This window comes from Tasmannia lanceolata, unplaced genomic scaffold (assembly GCF_043159265.1).
Source record: "Tasmannia lanceolata isolate RefF3 unplaced genomic scaffold, GAP_Taslan_0.1 ptg000008l, whole genome shotgun sequence".
Lineage (NCBI taxonomy): Eukaryota > Viridiplantae > Streptophyta > Magnoliopsida > Canellales > Winteraceae > Tasmannia > Tasmannia lanceolata.
In genome coordinates, this window is record NW_027518685.1 from 22469821 (window position 1) to 22494329 (window position 24509).

At 40.8% G+C, this 24509-nt stretch overlaps 2 protein-coding genes across 3 annotated transcripts; one reads left to right on the forward strand and one right to left on the reverse strand.

The window, feature by feature from the left end:
- Window positions 1-1430: 1430 nt before the first annotated feature.
- On the reverse strand, window positions 1431-1859 carry LOC143882817 (uncharacterized). Its single transcript, XM_077386224.1, has one exon. The coding sequence runs from the start codon at window positions 1857-1859 to the stop codon at window positions 1431-1433; it is 429 nt and encodes a 142-aa protein (XP_077242339.1).
- A 9540-nt stretch (window positions 1860-11399) lies between these two features.
- Window positions 11400-24043, forward strand: LOC143884828 (DNA-directed RNA polymerases II, IV and V subunit 9A). Of its 2 annotated transcripts, none has more exons than XM_077388637.1 (6): window positions 11400-11495; window positions 19691-19773; window positions 19855-19894; window positions 19970-20045; window positions 22635-22793; window positions 23783-24043. In XM_077388637.1, exons 3-6 carry the CDS (start codon window positions 19866-19868, stop codon window positions 23861-23863), a joined length of 345 nt encoding a protein of 114 aa, XP_077244752.1. In that variant the 5' UTR covers window positions 11400-11495; window positions 19691-19773; window positions 19855-19865; the 3' UTR covers window positions 23864-24043. The 2 variants fall into 2 exon arrangements, with proteins under 2 accessions (XP_077244752.1, XP_077244753.1); XM_077388638.1 differs by having other exon boundaries at window positions 19691-19758.
- Window positions 24044-24509: the final 466 nt, after the last annotated feature.

Genomic DNA, 24509 nt, shown 5'->3' on the forward strand with positions numbered 1-24509 from the left:
CTCGCATGTTACTATTCATGTGGGCCCCGCATGTTACTCATTCATGTGGGCCCCGTATGTTACTATTCATGTGGGCCCCGCATGTTACTCCTTCATGTGGGCCCGCATATTACTTCATGTGGGCCCCGCATGTTACTATTCATGTGGGCCACCATTCTTTGGCTACTATGCTCAGCAGTTCGCCTTTTTTTCGCCTTTCTTTCCTTACAGTGTACTTTACGGTTACTATGCGAGCATTTCACCGTTCAAATATGATGATAAAGTTTGCATAATCGATAGCGAGTTATCGCCTCATATGCAAGCTTTATCCATAGGTGGTAGAACCAACCATATCACCGATATTTCACTGTTTAAATAAATAACTATTGACCTTCGCCTTTCTTTCTTTACAGTTTACTTTACGGTTACTATGCGAGCATTTCACCGTTCAAATATGATGATAAAGTTTGCATAATCGATAGCGAGTTATCGCCTCATATGCACGCTTTATCCATAGGTGGTAGAACCAACCATATCACCGATATTTCACTGTGTAAATAAATAACTATTGACAGACTTACCTTCTCCTCTCTCAGATTTCATTTTCCTTCTCCTTTCTCAGATTTCCTTTTCCTTCTTCTCTCTGATTTCCTTTTCCTTCTTCTTTCTGATTTCCTTTTCCTTCTTCTCTCTCAGATTTCCTTTTTCTTTTTCTTCTTCTTCTCTTCCTCTCTCTTTCTCTTTTTTTTTTTTTTCCTCGTCTGCGAGCCTCTATTTATTATAGCCTTAACCTGAATTATTATATTATTATTTTATTTATTATTTTATTTGCATGAATAGTAACTTGAATTATTATATTATTAGTTTATTTGCTTGAATAGTAACTTGAATTATTGTGTGGGACTTACTTGTTGTGGGACCTACTGTTGGTAGGACCCGCTGATGTGGGACCCGCTTGTGTGGGACCTACTTGTGTGGGGCCCGCTGATGTGGGGCCCGCTGATGTGGGACCTACTGATGGTGGGACCCGTTTGTAAATAGTACTCGGTGGGTCCTACTGTGAATAATACTTTTAAATAGTGTATCTCAATAGTGAACTTGCATAGTATTTCTGCATAGTAATCTCGCATAGTGACTATTGTGAATAGTGACTATTGGAAATTTTTAACATATATATATATCTATTCCGTTTTTTGTTGACATCTGGGGCGGTGGCTTAGTGGTAGGAAGCCGTTCAATCTTAGCTTAGACTTGGGTTCGAATCGTGTACGCCCCATTATGCCAGATGTCCTCATGCCCGATTAACTTGGGGAAAATGAGTAATGGCCGATGATTACCCACCTATGAGGCCATTTTTATATATATATATATATATATATATATCTATTTTACCGGTTCTTACATTCTACCCCCCTTAAAAAAAATTTCGTCCCCGAAATTCCTCTCTATCACTAAGTAACTAAAGGCGTACCTCCAAATAATTCTGGAAAATTATTCTGTATATCGGATTCTCGCTCCCAAGTAGTCTCATCGACGCCATGGTGACGCCAAAGTACTCTGACAAGGGGAATCGACTTGTTCCGCAAAACTCTGTCCTTGCGCTCCAGAATGCGCACAGGTCCTTCCGAAAAGGACCAATCACCCTGAAGCTCCACCTCGTCCTCTTCTAGCACGTGAGAAGGGTCGGGATGATATAGACGAAGCATGGATACATGAAATACATTATGCATCTGATCAAGGTTTGGAGGTAATTCCAACTCATAAGCTCGAGATCCAATTTGCTTAGAGATGCGATAAGGCCCGATGTAACGAGGGCTCAACTTACCTTTCCTGCCGAACCGCATAACTGCTTTGAAAGGCGAGATTTTAACAAAAACCATATCTCATTCAGCGAACTCGAGCTCTCTACGCCGCTGATCGGCATAGCTCTTCTGCCTACTCTGAGCTGCCTTTAACCTTTCCCTGATCAAGGTTACTTTCTCAGAAGTTTCTTCCACCAATTTCGGCCCAAGCAACTGTCTTTCACCAACTTCAACCCAACACAATGGTGATCTACAAGCACGACCATAAAGAGCCTCGAAGGGAGCCATCTGAATACTTTGCTGATAACTGTTATTATAAGCAAATTCGACTAGGGGCAAATGACGCTCCCAGTCTCCCCCAAAATCGAGAATACAGGCTCTCAATAGGTCCTCCACAATCTGGTTAACCCTCTCGGTCTGACCATCCGTTTGAGGATGATAGGCAGTGCTAAAATTTAGCTTTGACCCCAAAGCCTCATGCAACCCATGCCAAAACCTAGAAGTGAATCTGGTGTCCCTGTCAGATACTATAGAAGCAGGTACCCCATGCAATCTGATAATTTGCGCCACATATACCTCCGCCAACTTGCTCATAGTCCAAGTCTTTTTCATGGCGATAAAATGTGCAGATTTGGTGAGACGATCAACAATCACCCAGATGCTATCACAACCATTCTTGGTTTTGGGCAAACCCATGATGAAGTCCATAGAAATACTATCCCACTTCCATATGGGTATCTCCAAAGGCTTTAGAGTGCCTCCAGGTTTCTGATGCTCAATCTTTATTTTCTGACAAGTCAAGCATTTCGAAACATAGCAAGCCACTTCTCTTTTCATTCCGCTCCACCAGAAATTTCTTTTCAAATCATGATACATCTTGGTGCTACCTGGGTGAATGGTGTAGCGAGATTTATGGGCCTCATCCAAGATACTCCTTCTAAGATCTTCTTTAGCTGGCACACATATCCTGCCTTTAAAGTACAAGAAACCGTCTGCCCCAATTGAAAAGTCTGGTCTGGAATCTACTTCTTTCTTCAACTTGATCAACTCTGCATCATCTGCTTGAGCCGCCTTTATCGACTCCAAAAAATCTGACTGAACTCGAAAATTTGCTAAGACTGATTTTTCACCCACTTTGCAAATGTCCAGAGTCAAATCTCTAAACTGCTCAAGAAGTTTCCACTCTTCTATCAGCAAGCATGCAATTTTAGCACATCCTTGCCTACTGAGAGCATCGGCAACCACATTGGCTTTACCTGGATGGTAGCTCAATGCAAACTCGTAGTCTTTTAAGAACTCAAGCCACCTCCTCTGGCGCATATTTAATTCTTTCTGATCAAACAGGTATTTGAGACTTTTGTGGTCCGTAAAAACCTCAAACTTCACACCATACAAATAATGACGCCAGATCCTGAGCGCAAAAACCACAGCTGCCAATTCTAAGTCATGGATGGGGTAATTCACTTCATGCCGCTTCAACTGCCGTGAGCCATATGCAATCACCTTTCCATCCTGCATAAGTACACAACCTAACCCCTTTATGGAAGCATCGCTATAAATAACAAAATCCACTCCTTCAGAAGGGAGGACAAGAACAGGCGACGAAGTCAACCTCTTCTTTAATTCCTGGAAACTGAGCTCACACTCCTCCGCCCAAATAAACTTGACATTCTTTCTAGTCAACTTGGTCAGAGGACCAGCCAATGCCGAAAATCCCTCAACAAATTTTCGGTAATAACCAGCTAGCCCCAAGAAACTCCTGACCTCAGTTGCGTTAGAAGGCTGTTTCCAACGCAACACTGCCTCTACTTTAACTGGGTCAACTGAGATGCCCTCCTTAGAGACCACGTGACCTAGGAATGTCACGCTCTCTAACCAAAACTCCCACTTTGAGAACTTGGCAAATAAATGATTCTGCCTCAAAGTTTCAAGTGCTCTCCTTAGATGCTCTGCATGATCTTCCTTGGACTTAGAATAAATGAGAATATCATCAATAAATACCACAATGAACTGATCTAAGAAGGGTTTGAAGATCCTGTTCATTACATCCATAAAGATAGCTGGAGCATTCGTCAGGCCAAAAGGCATTACCACGAATTCAAAATGACCGTATCGGGTCCTGAAAGCTGTCTTGGATATGTCCTCATCTCTGACACGAAGCTGATGATACCCTGATCTGAGGTCAATCTTAGAAAAGTGACAAGCTCCCTGCAACTGGTCAAAAAGATCGTCGATCCTAGGCAAAGGATAACGATTTTTGACAGTAACCTTATTCAGTTGCCGATAATCGATGCATAAACGGAGGCTGCCATCCTTCTTTTTAACAAGTAGAACAGGAGCACCCCACGGCGAATAACTTGGCCTGATGAATCCTTTCTCAAGCAACTCAGACAACTGTTCCTTCAATTCCTTCAACTCGGCAGGGGCCATCCGATAAGGTGCTTTGGAAATGGGTAAGGTTCCTGGCTCGAGAGCAATGGTGAAGTCGATCTCCCTGTGGGGAGGCAACTCCGTGAGATCCTCTGGAAAAACATCAAGGAATTCACTTACCACGGGAATATCAGCTGCTGATAACCCTACACCATCATCCTCTTTCTTCACATACGCCAAGAAACCTTCACATCCCCTACTTAACATTTTCTGGGCCCTTAATGCAGCAATAATTTTGATTTTGCCAGGGCGCTTCACACCCTTAAATAAGAATTCTTCCTCTCCGGGTATTCTGAACACCACCACCTTATGGAAACAATCCACACTGGCGTGGTAAGACGCCAACCAGTTCATGCCTAAGATGACCTTGAAGTCATTCATATTCAGCAATACAAGGTCTCCCAAAAGCTCCCGTTCCCTAATTTTAATTTTGCAACCCTTACATACCAAGTCAGTAATTACCACATCACCTACTGGTGTGACCACTCTCAACGGATGTAGTAAGGGTACAGGAGATAAAGCTACTTCTCGAACAAAATCAGGCGATATAAATGATAATGTAGAGCCAGAATCAAATAAGACATGAACAGATATACCATTAACGTGAAGCTGTCCTTCGATAACTGCATCGGATGCTTCAGCGTCGCGCTGACTCAAGGCAAAGACCCGATTGATAGGAGCTTGGGGTGCATTTCTTCCTTGAACTGGTATGAGCTTTGGGTTTCCCCTCCACTGATTTTGCTGCTGCGGCTGGAATGGAGGTCTAGGAAGAGCCTGCTGCTGCTGCTGATATGGCTGTCCGGTATACTGCTGACGCTTCTTTTTAGGGCAATCCCTCTGCTTATGGTTGGGATCCCCACAATTGAAACAGACATTTATTGATTTCCAACACTGGCCTGAATGGAATTTTCCGCAAAGAGAGCACAAGGTCTTGGATTGCGATCCACCATCCGTCTTCTGCTTTTTGGGTGGAGGTCCCTGATTCCTGCTAACAATAGATTGAGATCTAGCTGCCTGTACTGACTTCTCACAGTCTTCTGCCACCTCGGCCTTCTCACAGGCTTCTGCCAAGGTCCTAGAACCAAGGTTAACGATACTCGCCTTAATGGAAGGGCGAAGACCGCTAACAAATTTCCGAACCCGATCTGCCTCTGTTGCTGCATATCCAGGTGCAAAACGTGACAGCTCTCTGAACTTGGCTCCATACTGAGCCACAGTCAAAGCCCCCTGCTTTAGTTCTGCGAACTGCCCCGCCAATTGATCTCTTATGCGCTCCGGAAAGAACTGCTCATTGAAGCGAGACTTGAACTGTCCCCAAGTCCCTGACAAGACTGCGGGATAGTTCTGAATCATAGTCCGCCACCAGACACCCGCTTCTCCCTTCAGTAAGAAGGAAGCAAAACGCATCTTCTGAATACTTGAGCACTCCATTACTGCAAAGATCCCCTCTATCTCTGTAATCCAATGATCTGCCGCTAAGGGATCACCTGAACCAGTAAACTCAGATGGATGGTAGTCTCGGAACTGACGATGCATCTGAGAGGCATCCTCACGAGGTCTCGACTCCTGACGATTCCCGAGATTGGCTGCGATGGCCTGAAGGGCGGTCTGATTAGCTATCTGATTCTGTTTAAGAATTTCTGCAAGCATTTGCAGACTATCCTGATTTTGAGGTTGAACTGGGCCATGCGTAACGAGCTGAGATGGTTCATGTCCATCATTAGTAGGGACATTCGCCTGGTTAGCAGCTCCCCTCCTCTGATACATCTGCTAATAGAAGACTTTGTTGTCATTAATTGAGTAGGTATTAAAATTTACTATTGTGTCTTCCCTTTAAGGGTATAAAATCAGAGTGCATATATTTTGGTCGACAAGTCTTAATTGTCTACCCCAATCCTATAATCTACCCACTCTCACGAAGTCCAGGTATTTCACAAAAACCCAGAGCTCTGATACCACAACTGTAACGACCCGATTTCCGACGAGTCGCTACGAGCAAAAGAAAGCAAAAATCATGTAACTATTTTTTTTTTTTTTTATACAAGCATCAACCACGATAGAATCTTATTACAACTGAAAGATGTCTTATCATAACAAAGTATTGATAGACATGGTAAATGACGCAAGGCGTCAAAATGTAAAAACTCAGGAACAAACTCTCTGATCACACAGTCCCTTATCCCATGGTTCCTTCATTTGCAAATGCTCCGCCATCTAATGCCTCAACCCCTGTGGTGGAGGAATCAACGTCAGAGCAGGGTCATCCAGAGACCGAGCAAAGTAAAAGAGACAATAATAACAGTGCATACAATATAATCCACATCCTCAATAATGTCTAGAAACAATATAATAAAGATTACAATGCCCATGGCAATATAAATAAAAGGAATGACAATAATTTCAATGTATGCTATGCATGCAATAATTATGAGACAGCACATTCCCCAGGTACATCCGGCTTTTCCCCCATTTATTTTTCTGTCAGTTCTTTTCTGACTTTTTCATTTTATTTTATTTTTTTCTGCCGGTGTCCTTGCCGCACGGCTACCCACTACCCCTGTCTGAAGGTAGTGACGTTATGGACTTGGATTACGGTCTCGCATTTGCCGAGCCGGGGATACTATCCCTCGGGGATACTTTCCCTTTTTGGTTGGTTTGCCAACGAAAGGCAGTACACGCTTCTCGCGTTGGCCTTTGGACCTTAGGTCCCAGGATGATTCCACCACACCCTTAAGTTCCCCTTCACTTTCCCCATGTATGCAACATGTATGCAATTACTTACCTTTGCCTTTCTTCCTGCATTCATTTCAATTCATTTGATTCCAGGCAAGCGAGTATAAATTCACTAAGCAGGTATTTATCAGGCAATTTATAAGCAGAGCTACATTGCATAGACAATTATATTGAATACCATTACAAGACAAGGTCTAGCTGTCACCTGCCTTTTTAATTTCTGAGTGAAGATAGTAACCGAAAAGTCCCAACAAGAATAGGAATGATTAACCTGTAAATAATTCTAAGTTTTATCAAATTCATGTCCTTTCTGTCCAGTATGCACTATTTATGTGGGCCCCGCATATTACTATGCATGTGGGCCTCGCATGTTACTATTCATGTGGGCCCCGCATGTTACTCATTCATGTGGGCCCCGTATGTTACTATTCATGTGGGCCCCGCATGTTACTCCTTCATGTGGGCCCGCATATTACTTCATGTGGGCCCCGCATGTTACTATTCATGTGGGCCACCATTCTTTGGCTACTATGCTCAGCAGTTCGCCTTTTTTTCGCCTTTCTTTCCTTACAGTGTACTTTACGGTTACTATGCGAGCATTTCACCGTTCAAATATGATGATAAAGTTTGCATAATCGATAGCGAGTTATCGCCTCATATGCAAGCTTTATCCATAGGTGGTAGAACCAACCATATCACCGATATTTCACTGTTTAAATAAATAACTATTGACCTTCGCCTTTCTTTCTTTACAGTTTACTTTACGGTTACTATGCGAGCATTTCACCGTTCAAATATGATGATAAAGTTTGCATAATCGATAGCGAGTTATCGCCTCATATGCACGCTTTATCCATAGGTGGTAGAACCAACCATATCACCGATATTTCACTGTGTAAATAAATAACTATTGACAGACTTACCTTCTCCTCTCTCAGATTTCATTTTCCTTCTCCTTTCTCAGATTTCCTTTTCCTTCTTCTCTCTGATTTCCTTTTCCTTCTTCTTTCTGATTTCCTTTTCCTTCTTCTCTCTCAGATTTCCTTTTTCTTTTTCTTCTTCTTCTCTTCCTCTCTCTTTCTCTTTTTTTTTTTTTTCCTCGTCTGCGAGCCTCTATTTATTATAGCCTTAACCTGAATTATTATATTATTATTTTATTTATTATTTTATTTGCATGAATAGTAACTTGAATTATTATATTATTAGTTTATTTGCTTGAATAGTAACTTGAATTATTGTGTGGGACTTACTTGTTGTGGGACCTACTGTTGGTAGGACCCGCTGATGTGGGACCCGCTTGTGTGGGACCTACTTGTGTGGGGCCCGCTGATGTGGGGCCCGCTGATGTGGGACCTACTGATGGTGGGACCCGTTTGTAAATAGTACTCGGTGGGTCCTACTGTGAATAATACTTTTAAATAGTGTATCTCAATAGTGAACTTGCATAGTATTTCTGCATAGTAATCTCGCATAGTGACTATTGTGAATAGTGACTATTGGAAATTTTTAACATATATATATATCTATTCCGTTTTTTGTTGACATCTGGGGCGGTGGCTTAGTGGTAGGAAGCCGTTCAATCTTAGCTTAGACTTGGGTTCGAATCGTGTACGCCCCATTATGCCAGATGTCCTCATGCCCGATTAACTTGGGGAAAATGAGTAATGGCCGATGATTACCCACCTATGAGGCCATTTTTATATTTATATATATATATATATATATATATCTATTTTACCGGTTCTTACAACCTCTCTTTAAAACGTTAACTTAAATATATTTTTTAGTAAAGAAGTACATGATTTAGTAATTGGGAAATCTCATACAAAATTGAGCTCTATTTTTGAAATTATGGGTGGACAGTGGTTGAAGTTCATAAAACTAGTATTTTCATGATTATAGAATCTTTCCTAAATCGTGATTTATGACGGTACCAAACAGAGCCTAGCCTGACGTAAAAAAAAATCATTGGAAATAAAATCCAAGTTCACCTCGTTTTTCTTAGGGAGACGAGAAATTCACACCACTGTAGGATAATTCACAACCTTGTAAAGGAACGTATGTGGCAGACTTTACGCTTTTTTTAAGTCAATTCACGTTCAAGAGGTGCGAATTATCCTACAGGGGGTGCTCAATTCACGTTAAAGAGGTGCGAATTTATCATCTCCTTTTTTAATCCGAGGAATGTCTTTTAGCATTTTTGGGCATCTTTCTTGCGTTCTTAGAGCTCGCCGCCCCCCACCATAGAAGGAGCTGAAATAATTCTTAATCTTTTTTTAGTATGTATTAATTCTTAATCTTGATTTTGGGTATCTGTAGACACCCCATTTTGACCAGGCCCTAAAGTCCTGAAAGTAGAGTCAAGATCCCGAAGTTGAATAAACTCTAGAGAGGATGGGCCCAAAATGAAAAGAAAGTTTGAGTTTTCATCAGCTTATTGTACGCATTTGTGAGTACAAATTCCTCAAAAGGTTGATAATGGTCTCAAAGAGTATGCTCACAAAATTTCAAGAGAATCAGACGGAAAATGACAAAAGACGAGACCGTTTAGTGCAATAATCAAAGCATCATTATACAAATACCATCTTGGAAGAAGGGGTGTGTATCATCGAACAAAGGAGTGCAAATACGAGTTCCTATTTGCAAAAAAGAAAGAATATATTTGCCCCTTTCCTTGCCTAGCAGCCCCCCCCATAGAGTAAAAAGAGTAGTAAAAAAATGGACAAGCATGGGCTGTCCATTGGAAAAGGGAGGGGGTGCGAATATATCATTCCCTTTTCTAAGTGCCCATTTCAGGCTCTGTTCACTTGCGTCCCCTGGAAAGCAAATCCTTGGAAAACAACATCTTTTTTCCTTGACAAGATAGAATTTTGGTGTTCACTTGCTTTCCAGGGAAAATAGAATTACACATGTGGAATTTCTGCAATAAGTCAAAAAATACATGAAAAAGCCCCCATTTAGGGATTTCATTTCCGACAAAAAACACACGGATTTCGTTTCCCTGGAAAACTAGTGCAAAAAGAAGGGCAAGCAGTTTCCCTGAAAACCTTCTCATGCGCAAGTGAATAGTTCAGAAACAGTCCAGGAAAACCTTTTCCTAAACAGATTCCCTGGATTTCTCTTCCTAATGCCACGTCAGATTCCCGGGAAATATATTTTTTTCCTTTCCCGGGAAAACAAGTGAACAGAGCCATATGCAAATGGGGGAGGTCTCTTCATTTTCGTTGGAAAGGGAGGGGAAGGAAAACCCTAGTTGAGAAATTAAGAGAGGGTTTGGAAGAGAGAAGGAAAGGGGGGAGCTGCCATCTCCGGCCCAATTTCCGGCCACAATCCGGCACCACCATTAATCCTTCAAGGCCCAGCCGCAGCCATCTTCTGTCCTACCATCCCCATCTTCCAATCGAATCAGCCCCACATCTTCTTCTCCAAAAGTGTCTGCCACTACCTCAATTTTAAGCCACCTACACCTCCATCATCAACCCTTCAAGGCTCAACCACCATTATCATTCGACCCTAACCACCATCAGCTACCATCTCATATCCCGATCTCCATCTTCTCACAGCCACCATCAAACCCATTCTTCAAAACCATTTTTCAGCCATCCCCAAACCCTCTTCTCATTTTCCCAGAACCCACATCCACCATCGCCACCGAGCATCTCAAACCCCACCATTCCCAAACGCCATCTCCACCATCTCTTTCTTTGAAATCCTCAAGTAAAACCCCATGACCCACCTTCATATCTTTCACCTCAATACCCCCTGTTATCTCCTTCCCCAATGATCTCTAACCCAATTCCGGCCAGCCACCACTAAATCTGAATCCGACCACCAAAGCCTCTTCTCTGTTTCGTTTTGAAACAACAAAAGGAAATTCTCTTCTTCTTCTCTTTTTTTTTTTGAAATGGTGAAAAATATCATAAAAAGAACAGGGGGGGGGACCGAGATGGACCACACCCGAGAATACAGGAAACAAGAAAAAGAAAGAAAAATTACAAAATAATACTCACGGAGGGAGAAAATCAAACCATTCCAATTCCGAACGACTAACTCCACCCCTAGCCAAACCATCCGCCTCTCCATTAGCGGACCTCCGCACATGATTAAACACAATACTCGAACCCGAGATTAAATCCTCTATTTCATCAAAAATAGAATAGAATCTCCATGGAGGCAACACCGCCCTACTTAACCACCGAATCACATTGAGAGAATCACCCTCCACAATAGTTTTGTCCATGTTCTCTCTATCAATTCTTTTGATACCTTGATAAGCCGCCTTTATTTCGGCCTCCGAAGCATCACATATTCCAAGAGGGCCAGAATAAGCCCACACAACTCCACCACAATCATTGCGAAACACACCTCCAACCCCGGCCGGTCCCGGGTTTCCAAGACTCGAACCATCAAAATTCATTTTAAGCATTCCACAAGGAGGAGTCTCCCACCGTTGAGTCTTCTTCTTCTCTTTATTTGGAGTTTTAGTGGAGAAGGGTTGAGAGATTAAGAGAGGGGAAGAAATCGCAGCAAAAGAAGGACACAAGCAAGGAGGTAAATCTCTTCTCATTTCTTCTTTAAAATGTTAGCTAGATTCCATCTCTTGCTTGTGCTCTTTGATTCTTAGGCAAGTGTGATTTTTCTAAAAGAAAATTAGTCTGTGATAGGCGAATTTCCTTTTGGGGTTCTTGTCTTCAAATCGTTGTTTCAGAAACTTCTATGAAATTCTGCAAAGTCATGTTCATTTTCATTTGAGGAACAATCTCTGAATCAAGGTTTTGTTGGGTTTTGTCTTAGCTTTTGTTGCCCTTATCCAATGGGAAATTAGAAGTGGGCTTGTTTGCATTGACAAATTGACAGGTGTTTGGATCATTTAATTGGATTTAATATTATTTGAATAACGAAAGTTTTGATCAGTTATATGAGCAGGTGAATACTGCATACATGAGCTCATTATGTTTAAATGGCTTTCGATACTCTTCATGTGTATTTTTGTGAGATGGTATTTGCATAGCTATACCTGTCTTTGTTCTGTCATTTGGAGTTGATGTTGGTTTAGGCTATGCTTTGATAGTTGTATAATTCAGATTATACTGAATTACTGCATATTCCAGCTTAGTTCTTCTTCCTGATAGTTTTGTGGGAACTTTAGAGCTAAGAAAATAACAAATATGGGAACATATAATAGATACAATAATGTTGACATCATTCCTTCTCAATGATCTCATGAGTTTAACTATCAATCATATATTGATGTAGACACCCCATTTTGACCGAACCTTAATTTTCAAAATCGAATAAAATTCCGAAGTCAAGCAGGTGCCTTAAAGTCAACTTGAGTCCCGAAAGATTGATCCTTGTGTAAATTCGGGAAGGCAGAAGAGGGGTGCATTATCAAACATGAGTGTGCCAATACCAACCCCGCGTGTAGCAAAAAAAGAGCGATATATTTGTCCCTTTTATTACTTGGGACAGCCTACTCAAGTGCAAAAAGGAGGAAATAAAATGCTAGATGGGGGTTGCCCATTGAAGAAATGGGGTGAAAATATATCATTTCCCATTTTCTAGCTTGGACAGCCCTGTTTTGCAAAAGGGGTAGTTACAAATACGCATTAGGGGGCTGTCCAAGGAGGAAATTGGGGTCTGTTATATCATTTCCCTTTAGGGCCATCCAAACTAGGGTTTTAAGGAGGGAATCTTCCTCATTTTCTCTCCCAAGAGGGGAGCCTCATTTGCAGCCAAAGAAAGAAAGAAAAAAAGAGAAAAAGAGGAGAGAGCTGAGAAAGAGAGAGGGAAAAGGGCTTTGCAGCCATCTCTCCACCACCCTCACCCCCCCAAAAATCCATCCGACCAACTCCTCACCACCATCTTCTACCTGCTACCACCTCTCACTCTACCTTTAAACCCATTTTCATTTTACTCCATTTTCCATCCCCAACCGACCACCATAGCAGCCACCAAGAGAGAAGAGGAGAGAGTGAGAGAGATCCGGCCCACCTCCGGCCATCTCCCTCATTTCTCCGGCCAGCCACCCTCCTCCCACTTCATCTCCTCCATTTATTCCGGCCAGCCACCGCACCTCCATCTTCTCTTCCCAATCAGCCTCCATTAAAATCTCAACCTTGCTCTGATTCATTTTTCTTATCTAAACCCTCTCCTCCATTTCAAAACCTACCACCATCTTCTACAAATTTCACCCAAACCAGCCCCAAACCCATTTCATTCTCACACCCAATTTCAGCCATCATTTCCACCCTTTGATTTCTCACCACTACCACTATCCCCACCACCATCATCTCCCCCCTACAACCATCTCTAACCCCTACTCCTCCCATTGCAGCCACAACCAAATCCGTTTACCTCCATCGTTGCCACCTTCTTCATTCCCCACTTCATCCACCCTTTTCACCCAAATCAGCCACCATCAAAACCCATTTCATTCCTCATTGTTTCAGCTATCATCTCCATTCCTACCATCAATTTCATTCAAAACCATATCCCCTTTTCCATTTCTAACCACCATCTCTACAAATCCAGCCCCATTTTTGCCTCCATTGCAACCCCACTTCGCCCAACCCTTTTTTTCAGCTCAGCCTCCAACACCATGTCTATTCCCCTCACCACCGAGCTCCAACTTCTCCATTAAAATTCCAACAGCCCCTATTTTAATTACCTCTGCAAAACCCATTCCTCCTCAATTGCTCCATTTTCACTTCTTCTTTGGTGAAACCCACCAGACCCTAATTCCACCATCGTCTGCCAAGCCGCCTCAGTTCCGATCTTGGACAAGGAAATTCTCCATCAGAACGCTCCGATGAAGGGCGTATTGCGGGACTGACCTTAATTTTAGGCTCTATCCCAGGTAATTTTACCTTATTTAATTCATGTTTAGATCATGCATTTAGGTAACTTGATGAATTCTTCTCTTTTGCAATTTTACTTGATATACTAGCAGTTTAAAGTCATTCTATCTGTCATGTTCTTGCATAATCTGTGATATCTAATGGACCGGATCACATCTTTGATGGGAATACATCTTCTAATCCGGGTTCCTGTGTGCTTATCCTATTCACTTTGCCTTAGATCAGCGCCCCCCCCCCCCCATATAATCATTAATAGATCTGGGCATAGTTCCCTTTTGTTTGAGGCTAATTGATACTCCTACTACCCCTGTCCTGATAAGGAGATAGATTCATATCTTGATTTTTTTGGTAGTTGTCAAGGGGTCATTGCAGTGATCCTATTGTTTTCCTTAGGACGCACATCCTAGTTACACATAGGTTGTAGGAACCACCTGCATTTAGTTAGGGCATATAGGGTGTCCTAAAATTCACAATTCACTCAAATCTAAATGATCGCTCAAGAAGCTTTAATAATTAGTCCGGTCTTTTAGATCGAGTCTAGGATAGAGGTCTAGGCGTCTTAGGCATCATAACTTAGAATAGGCACGAAGAACTACGTTGCCTTGATTCTCGTGGAGGCGGGGATACGTAGGCTTCTTTGGATGAACATCAGACCATCCAAGGACTCGGGCTAAATCGTTTAGAGTCTTAGGATTTGTTGTGTATTTTGTTGTGTTTTCTTACTTTCATGCGCATACCTTATATCTTTAGCTGTAGTATGTGTGTGTTTGTTTACCAGAACTTAGACACCAGTTAGGCATGTCACTCATAACCTAGTTGTCATCAGGTGACACATCTTTTATTTTATTTTGTGTGTGCTTATTATTTTATCCCCTGGTCATGCATGATTAGGTAGACGTCTTCCCGGGGATATTTTGTTCCCATTTCACATGATTTTGCCCAAAATTCTTTGGAGTTAATGAAAATAGCATAAGAGACCAAGTGCTTGCACTCGGACGAATTGGGGGTACTCTTCGGACCTTCTCCATTCGTAACCAGGCACGAACCCATATATATTTCTGGTTATCCATTGCACAGATGATTTGTTTTTGGGGTTCCATGGCCTATCCATGGATGGCGACTCTGAGTTATTTTAGGTACATCTTGGTTTGGGGATTTATCCTTGGATCAAGAGGTATCTAGTTTGTATCGCCACTCGTGCTATGCTATGAGGGTGGCATCCGTTTCGAGAGTTCCTTGGTAGAGCTCTCCTTCACATTGTGGAGATCTTTGAGGATTGTAGAGGGTCTCGTGTCCTCGGCACCTCTCTTCCAGGATCGGGGTCCACAATTGACTACGTCAGTTTCCCATCATTTTTCTTAGTTGGAATTTGAACTTGAAGAATGATAAAATTGAGACAAGTAATTTTTTTTTTTGAAATGGTAATATATTGAAAAGGGAGCCGAGGTGGTCCACCAGAGATACAAAGAGAGAAAACAGAAAAAACAACAAAACACAATGGAAAATATGCATGTTTGGTATTCTTGGGAAGTCTAAGGCACAAAATATGCATGTTTGGTATTCTTGGGACCTATATTGCTCAGTTTTAGTAATGACATGAGATTTGTTGATCCTGTTGTCATTTGTACAATATGAGGACGGTATGTTGCAATTTACCTACCCATCTTTAGTTAACTCATCATAATATTGGTCACGATTCCAAAATATGCCGGCATTGTTTCTATCATAATTGATTCCATAGAGCAAGATCACAACAGTACCTTTTCTTGTAGTAATAGAACAAGGTCAAGCTACAGGTTGATTCTAAATCAGTGTGAAATGCTTTATCGGAATCCTTGCTATTCTGTTGCGAAAATTGTACTGAACCAGCTTGTGATATTCTTATTTTGATAGTCCATATTGCTGGATTTTGGTGTATGTCAATGTTTATAAGTGATTTACTAAGATACGGGTATGGTTTCATTATTTTGTTACTCATCTAGTTTAATGGTTGATTAGTTGATGTTTGTCCTATTCATGAAGAGAATGCAAATGAGTATATGGTAAGGTTGATAAGAGTTGTACCCAAATGTTGTGATGCCTCTGCTAGTTCTACTTTGTCCCCGTACATTGATCAACAATGTTGCTGCCCTGGGCATGCACTGATAATCGCTCTCTTTAGTTGATTTCTCTTGAAAAAATCATTAGTTTTATTGTAAATCGAGTGTAGTGGTGCATCTACTGATTCTATTTTGTTCAAGGCATTGGCTTTAATTGCTAAGCATTCTTTACAAATCGGGTAGGCCTCATTGCTTAATCTTTGAATGTAAGAATTTATAGACTTGGATTGATGCACATATTTAGCTCGTCTCTTTATTCATCCTAAGTAATATTTGTGGTGACACCATTCCCTTAAAAACAGATGAAAAGGCTGCTATATATATATATATATATATATATATATATATATATATATGGCCATATGTTGGTAATTGGTTTCCACAATCTTCCCTTTTGCTGTAAGTGTCCAGGGAGAGTTTCAAATCAAATATCTAAAAGGAAAAGACATGTTTAAGTTGATTCCATTGTGGTTAGGGCCTAATAGGATCTAGGAATGTTTTCCCCTCTCGATAGTGGTCTTATCACGGTTAATTAAATACTCAGAGTCTCTTTTTCCTTATCTTTTGTTCTTCCTTTGGGCCTAATGTTGATATCTAGGGTTTGGTCTTCGGCTTCTAGGTTTTCTTCATACTCTCAGAGTTTATGCTAGAGTCCGGGTTCTTGGCTATGACAGAATGTTTCTTGAGCCAACCTCTTCCCTTCTTGCCTTAGAGCTTTCGCAGGTTAAGGGATCCTATCCTTATAGAGTTAGGAGTCAATCCTATCCTCATAGAGTTAGGAGTTTGTCATACCTTTATAAAGCCATAGGAGTCTGTCCTACCATTATAGAGAGTCAGGAGTCTGTCCTACCGTCATAGAGTCATAAGATTTTGTCCTACTATCATAGAGTTTGGGAGTCTGTCCTACCGTCATAGACTCATAGGAGTTTGTACTACCGTCATAGAGTTTAGGGTTCTATCCTATAGTCTATAAGCTGTCCATTAGTCTAGGAGTCGGTCCTCTTGAATAAAAAACTCCTTTTTTAAGCAAAATAACAAAAACGTTTTTTCGCAATGCTGTTTCGAACTACGTTGGCTTGATCCCTTTCCACAGGGTACGTAAGCAGCTTGGGACCGACATCCCAAGTCCAGTCAAACTTTTCTAAAAAATCTTGCAAACCTTTCAAAATAAACATGTTCAAATCATTCAAAAACATAAAAATTATTCAAACAAATCTTTTATACCCGATTTTCGAAAAGATCTTCTCCTAGAGTTAGGAGTTTATCCTAGATGTTTGGGGTTTCTTAGAGTTAGGAGTCTATCCTGGTTGTGTTGATGCTTTGTGTGTTTCGTGTGAGTGTCCCTAGAGTTAGGAGGCATCGAGTCGTGGTTAGTTAGACACTTAGTCGAACCAATGGCTAGATTATGATGCACGTAGTTAGCCCATTGTTTTCCGTAGGACATACAACCTAGTTACACATAGGATGGAGGGCCCACCTGCATTAGTTCAGGGTTAAAAACTTGCATTAGTTAGGGCATATAGGGAGTCCTAAAAATCTACAATTCACTTGAACTTAAGCAATCGCACAAGAAGCTTTAAAAACTAGTCAGGTCTAGTTGATCGAGTCTAGGATAGCGGTCTTAGATGATTATGCATCGTAGTTTAGAATAGGTACCAAACTACGTTGACTCTGATTCTTCCTGGGCCGGGATACCTAGAGCAGCCGGGATGGCCGTCCTGGTCCGAGTCAAACTTTACATTAGAGTCTAGGGTTTGTCGTGTTGTGTTTGTGTGTGGTGTCAGGTTGTATTGTGTGTTTTGTTGTGTTTTCTTACTTTCCTGTACGGGTCTGTAGCTATAGCATGCATGTGTTCGTCCACAAGAACTTAGACACCAATTAGGCATGACACTCATAACTTAGTTATACTTATGAAACACTTCTTACATTTCGTTTGTGTGTGCTTATTATTCATCTCCGAGACATGCATGATTAGGTAGACGTCTTCTCAGAGATATATATATATTCCCATTTCACGTGATTTTCTCCTAAAATTATTTAAGGTTAATAATAAATGGCATAAGAGACTAGGTGCTTGCACTTGGGCGAATTGGGGGCGCCTAACACCTTTCCCATTCGTCATCAGGCACGGACTTTTGTATCTCTGGTTGTCCATGGCAACAGAGTATTTCATGGGATCCAGGGTCGATTTCCTTGGATGACGACTCTTCTTTATTTTAGGTACATCTTGGTTCCGGGCTAGTCCCCGAATCAAGAGGTACTCACTTATATCGCTACCCATGCTCTGAGTGGCACCATTTCGAGAGTTCCTTGGTAGAGCTCTCCTTCACATGTGGAGATTTCAGAGGATCGACGGGGATCTCGTATCCTCGTCGCTGCCGTCCTCGGGATCAGGGTCCACAGGCTGGCGACTTTGCTGGGAAGTTCTTAGAACATTGCCTAACTTTGCAAAAATGCCATTGAGATTCTGTCTCCCCATTCCATTGAATCTGTCTCACCAATCCATTGTGATAATTCTTAATCTTGATTGACAGCCTATATGATTTTTCAGTTCTATTTTTTTTTTCTCAGTTACTTCCCTTTCAGTAATAAGAATACTTAGCACTGAAATAAGCCTAAAATCTCACATTTGGAAGTTCCTTTTGAAGTGGGTAGCCTTGGTTTTTTATTTTATACAACTTCAAATCACTCGGTACTGAAAATTGACGATTTCATGTTTATATATGAAGATGTCTTAGATATTTCTTGATCTTGACAACCTGATTTCAATGTATATGATTCCTCCATTTATTCTGCATATTTTTCTATGATCAGAGTAGCATTCGGATAAGCCTCAAATCTTGTATTTTGAAGTGTTTAGTGTAAAGGCTGGCCTCATCTTTGGTTTAAACTGGTTAGATTCTGTGTATTTTCTACCAGATAGGATTTTGGCTTAAATGGTGTGAACTGCTTATTTTGTTTTGGGTGTTTATTTTTACAATTTGGGAAACTTGGCTGTAAGCTAATCATTGTAATGATGGTTGAAGTATTTTATAGGATTTATGACAATCTTAAATGGTTAAATGCCCTTAATTTCGCATTTATGACTGAAGTATGAGATGTGTGGAGCACATATCCCACTAGGTAAGGTAGTAAGACAGATGCAATCTTTGCTAAAAAATATTTCAGCTTTCTTCTTGGATACTTTTAGTATAAAGAGTTGAAAATGGAACTCGATTTGTAATGGCAGTAGGGATTTGGAGGTTTTGACAGCTAGAAATGCTAGCCACCAGTGAGTTCGAATTTATAGGGTTTAATGTCTAAAATTGAAGCTTATTTTGTCATAACAAGATTTTTTTTTTTTGCAACTCTGGTTCGGCTAGAGTCGATCTTATGAACTCTTGTTTTCTTCTTGGTTTAGAAACTCTTGAAGGTTTTGGTTGCCTTGCTAGTTTGCAATAAGAAATGATGTAGAACTTGTGCTTTCTAAATCTAGTTAGTTACACTTTGAAGTTTGAACTTTGAACATATAAGATTGTCACAATCATATACTATGCTGAGTGCATTGCCTCCCTTCCAATGCCCCGAGGTTCATATAAAAAATACCTTGGTCTTAATGTCTCTGAGCTCTCAGTTATACTGACAAGTGACACCCAGTCCTTTATACTTTTTTTGAATGGTTATAGCATTAACTTAGCAAAGCGAACCTAGTCCTTTATACCTGGCTTAATGCAGCAGTGAGATAACAATCAAAGTATGAACTTAGCAATGTTCCAATTCTAAGTGAGGGTGTGTTTGTCATGTGCAGGAGGGTCTCAATCCACTGACTTAATAGCTTAGTTTAGGCTTTTACAGAAGAACTTCTTATCCTACCAGGTGAAGCAACAAAGAGTAAGAGCTGAATACTTCACAATTAGGAACTATATGAAGTGCTCTTAAAAATTCTGAACTCACTTTTTTTCTACTTTGTAGCATCAACAACCATGAGTACCATGAAGTTTTGCCGTGAATGGTATGCGCTTTTCAACTTTATCTTACATATTTAGATACACATATGTTCATACTTATGCCTTATTTTTGGTTCCAGCAATAACATTCTCTACCCGAAAGAAGACAAGGAACAAAAAGTTCTCCTCTATGCCTGCCGCAATTGCGATCATCAGGTCTTCTCGTGTTCTCATACTTATTTTATCTCTCAAATGCTCGTTTTCTCTGAGTCGATATTCTGTTGAGGCTTTGTCACCCCCTTTAAATGTTGGTTCACACATTGGCTTGTGGTGGCACCTTGCACCCTTGCCAATGTGCACTTGGAAAATCAAGGTGGGAAGAAGGCCATGGGACCAAGGCTTTGGCATGGCATAAGGGGCATAGGCATGGGCTATGCTCATCTTGCACTAGACTGGTTTTGGGCACTGGTTAGGCACTGGATTGGTCGGGCATTGAACTGGTTAGGCACTGGACTGGTGTCGGGCACTGGTTAGTTATTGGTTAGGCACTGGACTGGTCGGGCATTGAACTGGTTAGGCACTGGACTGGTGTTGGGCACTGGTTAGTTACTGGTTAGGCACTGGACTGGTCGGGCATTGAACTGGTTATGCACTGGACTGGTGTTGGGCACTGGATTGGTCGGGCATTGAACTGGTTAGGCACTGGACTGGTTGTGGGCACTGGACTGGTTGTGGGCATTGGCTGATTGGGCACCATTCGTAAACACCAGATTTGGTGTGCACTCATTGGTGGGTGCAAGCAAAACCAAGGCACTAGTGGGCAACGGGCATTTGGCAACACATTGGCTTGGTTGCAAATGGCGGGAACGGTTAAGACAAACCTGGGCGCTCTTTGGCGTCACTTGGGCAACACTTGGGCAACACTTGGGTGTTTTTGAAAAAGAGTGGGAACTGTTATATTCAAATGAAGGCTGTTGTTTGTGGCTATTATGCTCACACTGTGGGTAGTTGTTTGTGCCACATGGTGGCTTTGTATTGGTTTGTAACTAAGCACATGGATTGTGCAAAGTTTGAATGGAATATAGGCACTCATAGGCAAAAACGCCCAAGGCATAGGCAATCTTAGGCAACTGTTGGAGTTTCTTTGTAATTGTACTATGGCAATGGCGAAATCTGTGGAGTAGGCAGAGATTTGGCCGAACCACGTTAAAAAGTCTCTTGTGTTGTGATTGTGTGTGTATTCTTGTTGATTTGTGTTACTTTGTGTGTGAGATTTTGTGTGGCTGACTAGCGTAGTGCTAGGCAATCACGGACAACCCCTTTTATCAAACAAAATTTGATTTTTGGTGAGTTGCCCCGTGACACTTGGCTACTTACTAGCTAACCAAATTAGGGTTTTATCTTCATCTAATTCGTGTAGAAGTTTGGGTGTTTCCATTTTGAATTTCAGTTGTTGGCATTATCATTATCCGTTGCAAGTTATTAGTTCATAATGGCTGTTTAGATGTGCAATTCAGTGCTCTGTGCACTTGTGCGGAATTTCCATTAGTTAAAGTTAAAAATTTGTGTGGTTGGTCCTATATTTTCTCATTTTGTGTAGCTATACCTTGAGCAGCAATAGCAGGTGGGCTCATTTTTCTGTGATTTAGTGAAGCATCAGGTAAAGTCTATAATTTTTGTGGTTAGTCCTATATTACCTCATTTTTTACTTACCCACCCTTGACGGCAATAGCAAGTGGATCCATCTTTTTGTGATGTATGGCATATGAGGAGATATTGGAAGTTTCTCCATCGTAAGATTGAGGTTTTCTTCTGTGAGAACTTCAAATCTGTGGGGAGGAATGAGGGGGGAAACAAGATCGGTATTGCAAGGACGACTAAAGGTGGTCATGTATAGACTATTTTTACTATGAAGATTCTTTTGCAAAATTTCTTATTTTTCCTTCAGTTTAAGCCTCTTTTCCAACTCCCTAGTGGTTATGGCCAATAACCCTTTATGCTACTTATGGCCAATAACACTTGTGTAAGCTTTCTTTATGTACCATTCTGTTGTAGCTCGTGCGGGAGCATTAGTGTCTATTGCTACTGGCGGGTTGTTAATAATAGTATAGTAATTGGGGAGAAGTTATTGCTCTAGACTTAATGAATAATACGAAGGGGTCTCCCAACTGCCCTAGATAGAGACAAGTAAATAGAAATTATAAAATGGATAGTGAAAGAAGCTGAGCATAGTGAATGAAAATAAAATATAGAACAACAATCTACTAACTTTTATCGATGATGAAAGTTAAAATGGAATATTCTCATTCGTATGTTTTCCTTTGATACTCACCAAGTTTTATCCATGTTTACACTACTTTGTGATCCTATTGCAGCTTCAATACTGCATGCCACAAAATCTATTGACTTTATGATCGTCTGTAGTACTTACACATAGTTCGGAAGGAAAGCTGCATATATGCACTGATTGGGGTGCTGAAGGACATGAATTGGTGTTTTATGTTTTAGAAAGAACAACCCTAGTATTTGGTTGCCATTGACCCTTTAAATGATATCCTCTGATTGGATAGATTTGTTTGTGGTTCTTTTGGGCATCCTGTGGCGCTTTTCCTGCTTTATCTGAAACTTAAAGGTTTAAGAATTCATTCAAGTACTGGATATTTCCTACCAATGTAAAGTTAATCCTATGTTATGACTCAATATAATGAGAATTAGTTTCACAAATTTGGGATTTTAAGCTAGTCAAAATGTTGCATTGAGAATTTGAGACAAAATTTATGATGCTGGCCTTGTTTTTGAATACAGGAAGTTGCTGAAAATAACTGTGTATATAGAAATGAGGTACATCACTCTGTTGGAGAGCGTACTCAAGTCTTACAAGATGTAGCTGCTGATCCGACTCTTCCTCGTACTAAAACAGTTCGATGTTCTCAATGCAATCATGGAGAAGCTGTATATTTCCAGGTCAGTTTTACTTTCTTTCTCTTATTCTTCCATTGGTTTGGTGGTGGACTATAGTCAATAGTGTAATCAAACCATATCTGATTATGAATTTTGGAGAAATGCAAAAATTAATAAATAAATAAAAATTAGATGTGAACAAACCGTGAACAAGCTTCAAATTGACGACCCCTTCAGTTCGTTTCTGATTCTTTTATGCTCCACAATGGACTTCACTTACTAGTTACTTTTTCATGGAGCCTGGGATTGGGATCTTTAACTTTTATTGATCAACCCAACAAATTTTGATCACTCATCTCTTGCAGAGATAAATTTCTAATGAATTAGGCCTCCTCAACTAGCAATAGTTTTATATAAACCTAGCCCAAATACATTTGGGCTAGGTTAAACTGTACTTGGTAGGTTAACCCTAGCCCAAATTCATTTTATTTTCAAAATTAAAAGAAAATGCAACATATTGGCAATAGGTATACTTGGTATGTTAAACTGTACTCTATCAACCAGTGGCCATACGATACATTTCAAATGGTATTATGAAATATTGTTTCAACTTGAGTGGTATTGAGCATGGTTTGAAATATCAGCCGACATGGATACATATCAGCCATACGTATCAGTCTCAACAGTCCGGTGTTATATCCTGCTGGAGCCTGCCCACATTCTTTCAGTAGAGCATTTATACCAACATTGTTTCACCAAATTCATCTTCAGATAATCATATACCGGAATGCACAGTCAAAACATATCAAATAATTTTCCTGTCCAATTTGTTGTCTTGTGCTTCCTAGATCTTCAGGTTTAAAAATAGCTTATTTCTATATGTTGCCACTCCTGCCTTCTTCTACTTGTCTTAACTAACACTGGATCTTATCTCAAAAGCATACTTGTGATATATACTAGTTTAAAAAAGAAATATGTAGCAGCTACCATGTCAGTTTCATTCGAGGATGTCATCGTTGTGGCTAATACTGTTTTTTGGTGAGAATATGCAGGCGACTGCTAGGGGAGAGGAAGGTATGACGTTGTTCTTCGTTTGCTGCAATCCTAATTGTGGCCATAGATGGAGAGATTGATGTAGCAGAGATTCTGGCTTTTGAGAAGATCCCGCCCATGTTACATGCCCTCTAGATAGGGTGATATTAGGTTGTTTACGCCACTGTTTGTCACAGCTAAGAACCATTCAAAGGTTTTCATACAGTTATCTAAAACTTTATATCTGCAAAAACATATTAAAAACTTGTTACTTTCCTTCTTATGTTGCTGTGGAACTTTTGTTTTTTCTCATGAATTAGATCAGTGTTTGAAAATGTGGATGCGAGCCATAATGCGGCCAAAGAAAATCCTAGTTGACTCGCTATGGTGCTATCAAGTACCTGGTTGACACGGTTGATTACTCAGTTGACATGCCCATAACTCAAGAGAGTCAAAGGAGTTTTGATTGACTTTGTAGAACAAAACACAGACTCGAACAAGAATGTGGCCAGCGTAAAAAGGAGGCTACTCGGGTGAGTCTACGATGATGATGCTGGAGAGTTTTGAAATTAAGAATTAGATGTATTGTCATTTGGTTGGTTGGCAGTGCAGAGCTCGGTGCAAGGTTCTTGTGAGCTTCCAATGTGAGTGGTACTTGGGCCCCACTAGATGATGGACCCCACCACCCACCATTGATGGCACAGTCAATGGTTAAAATGAAGATGGTTGTCATTACTCTGGAGACCA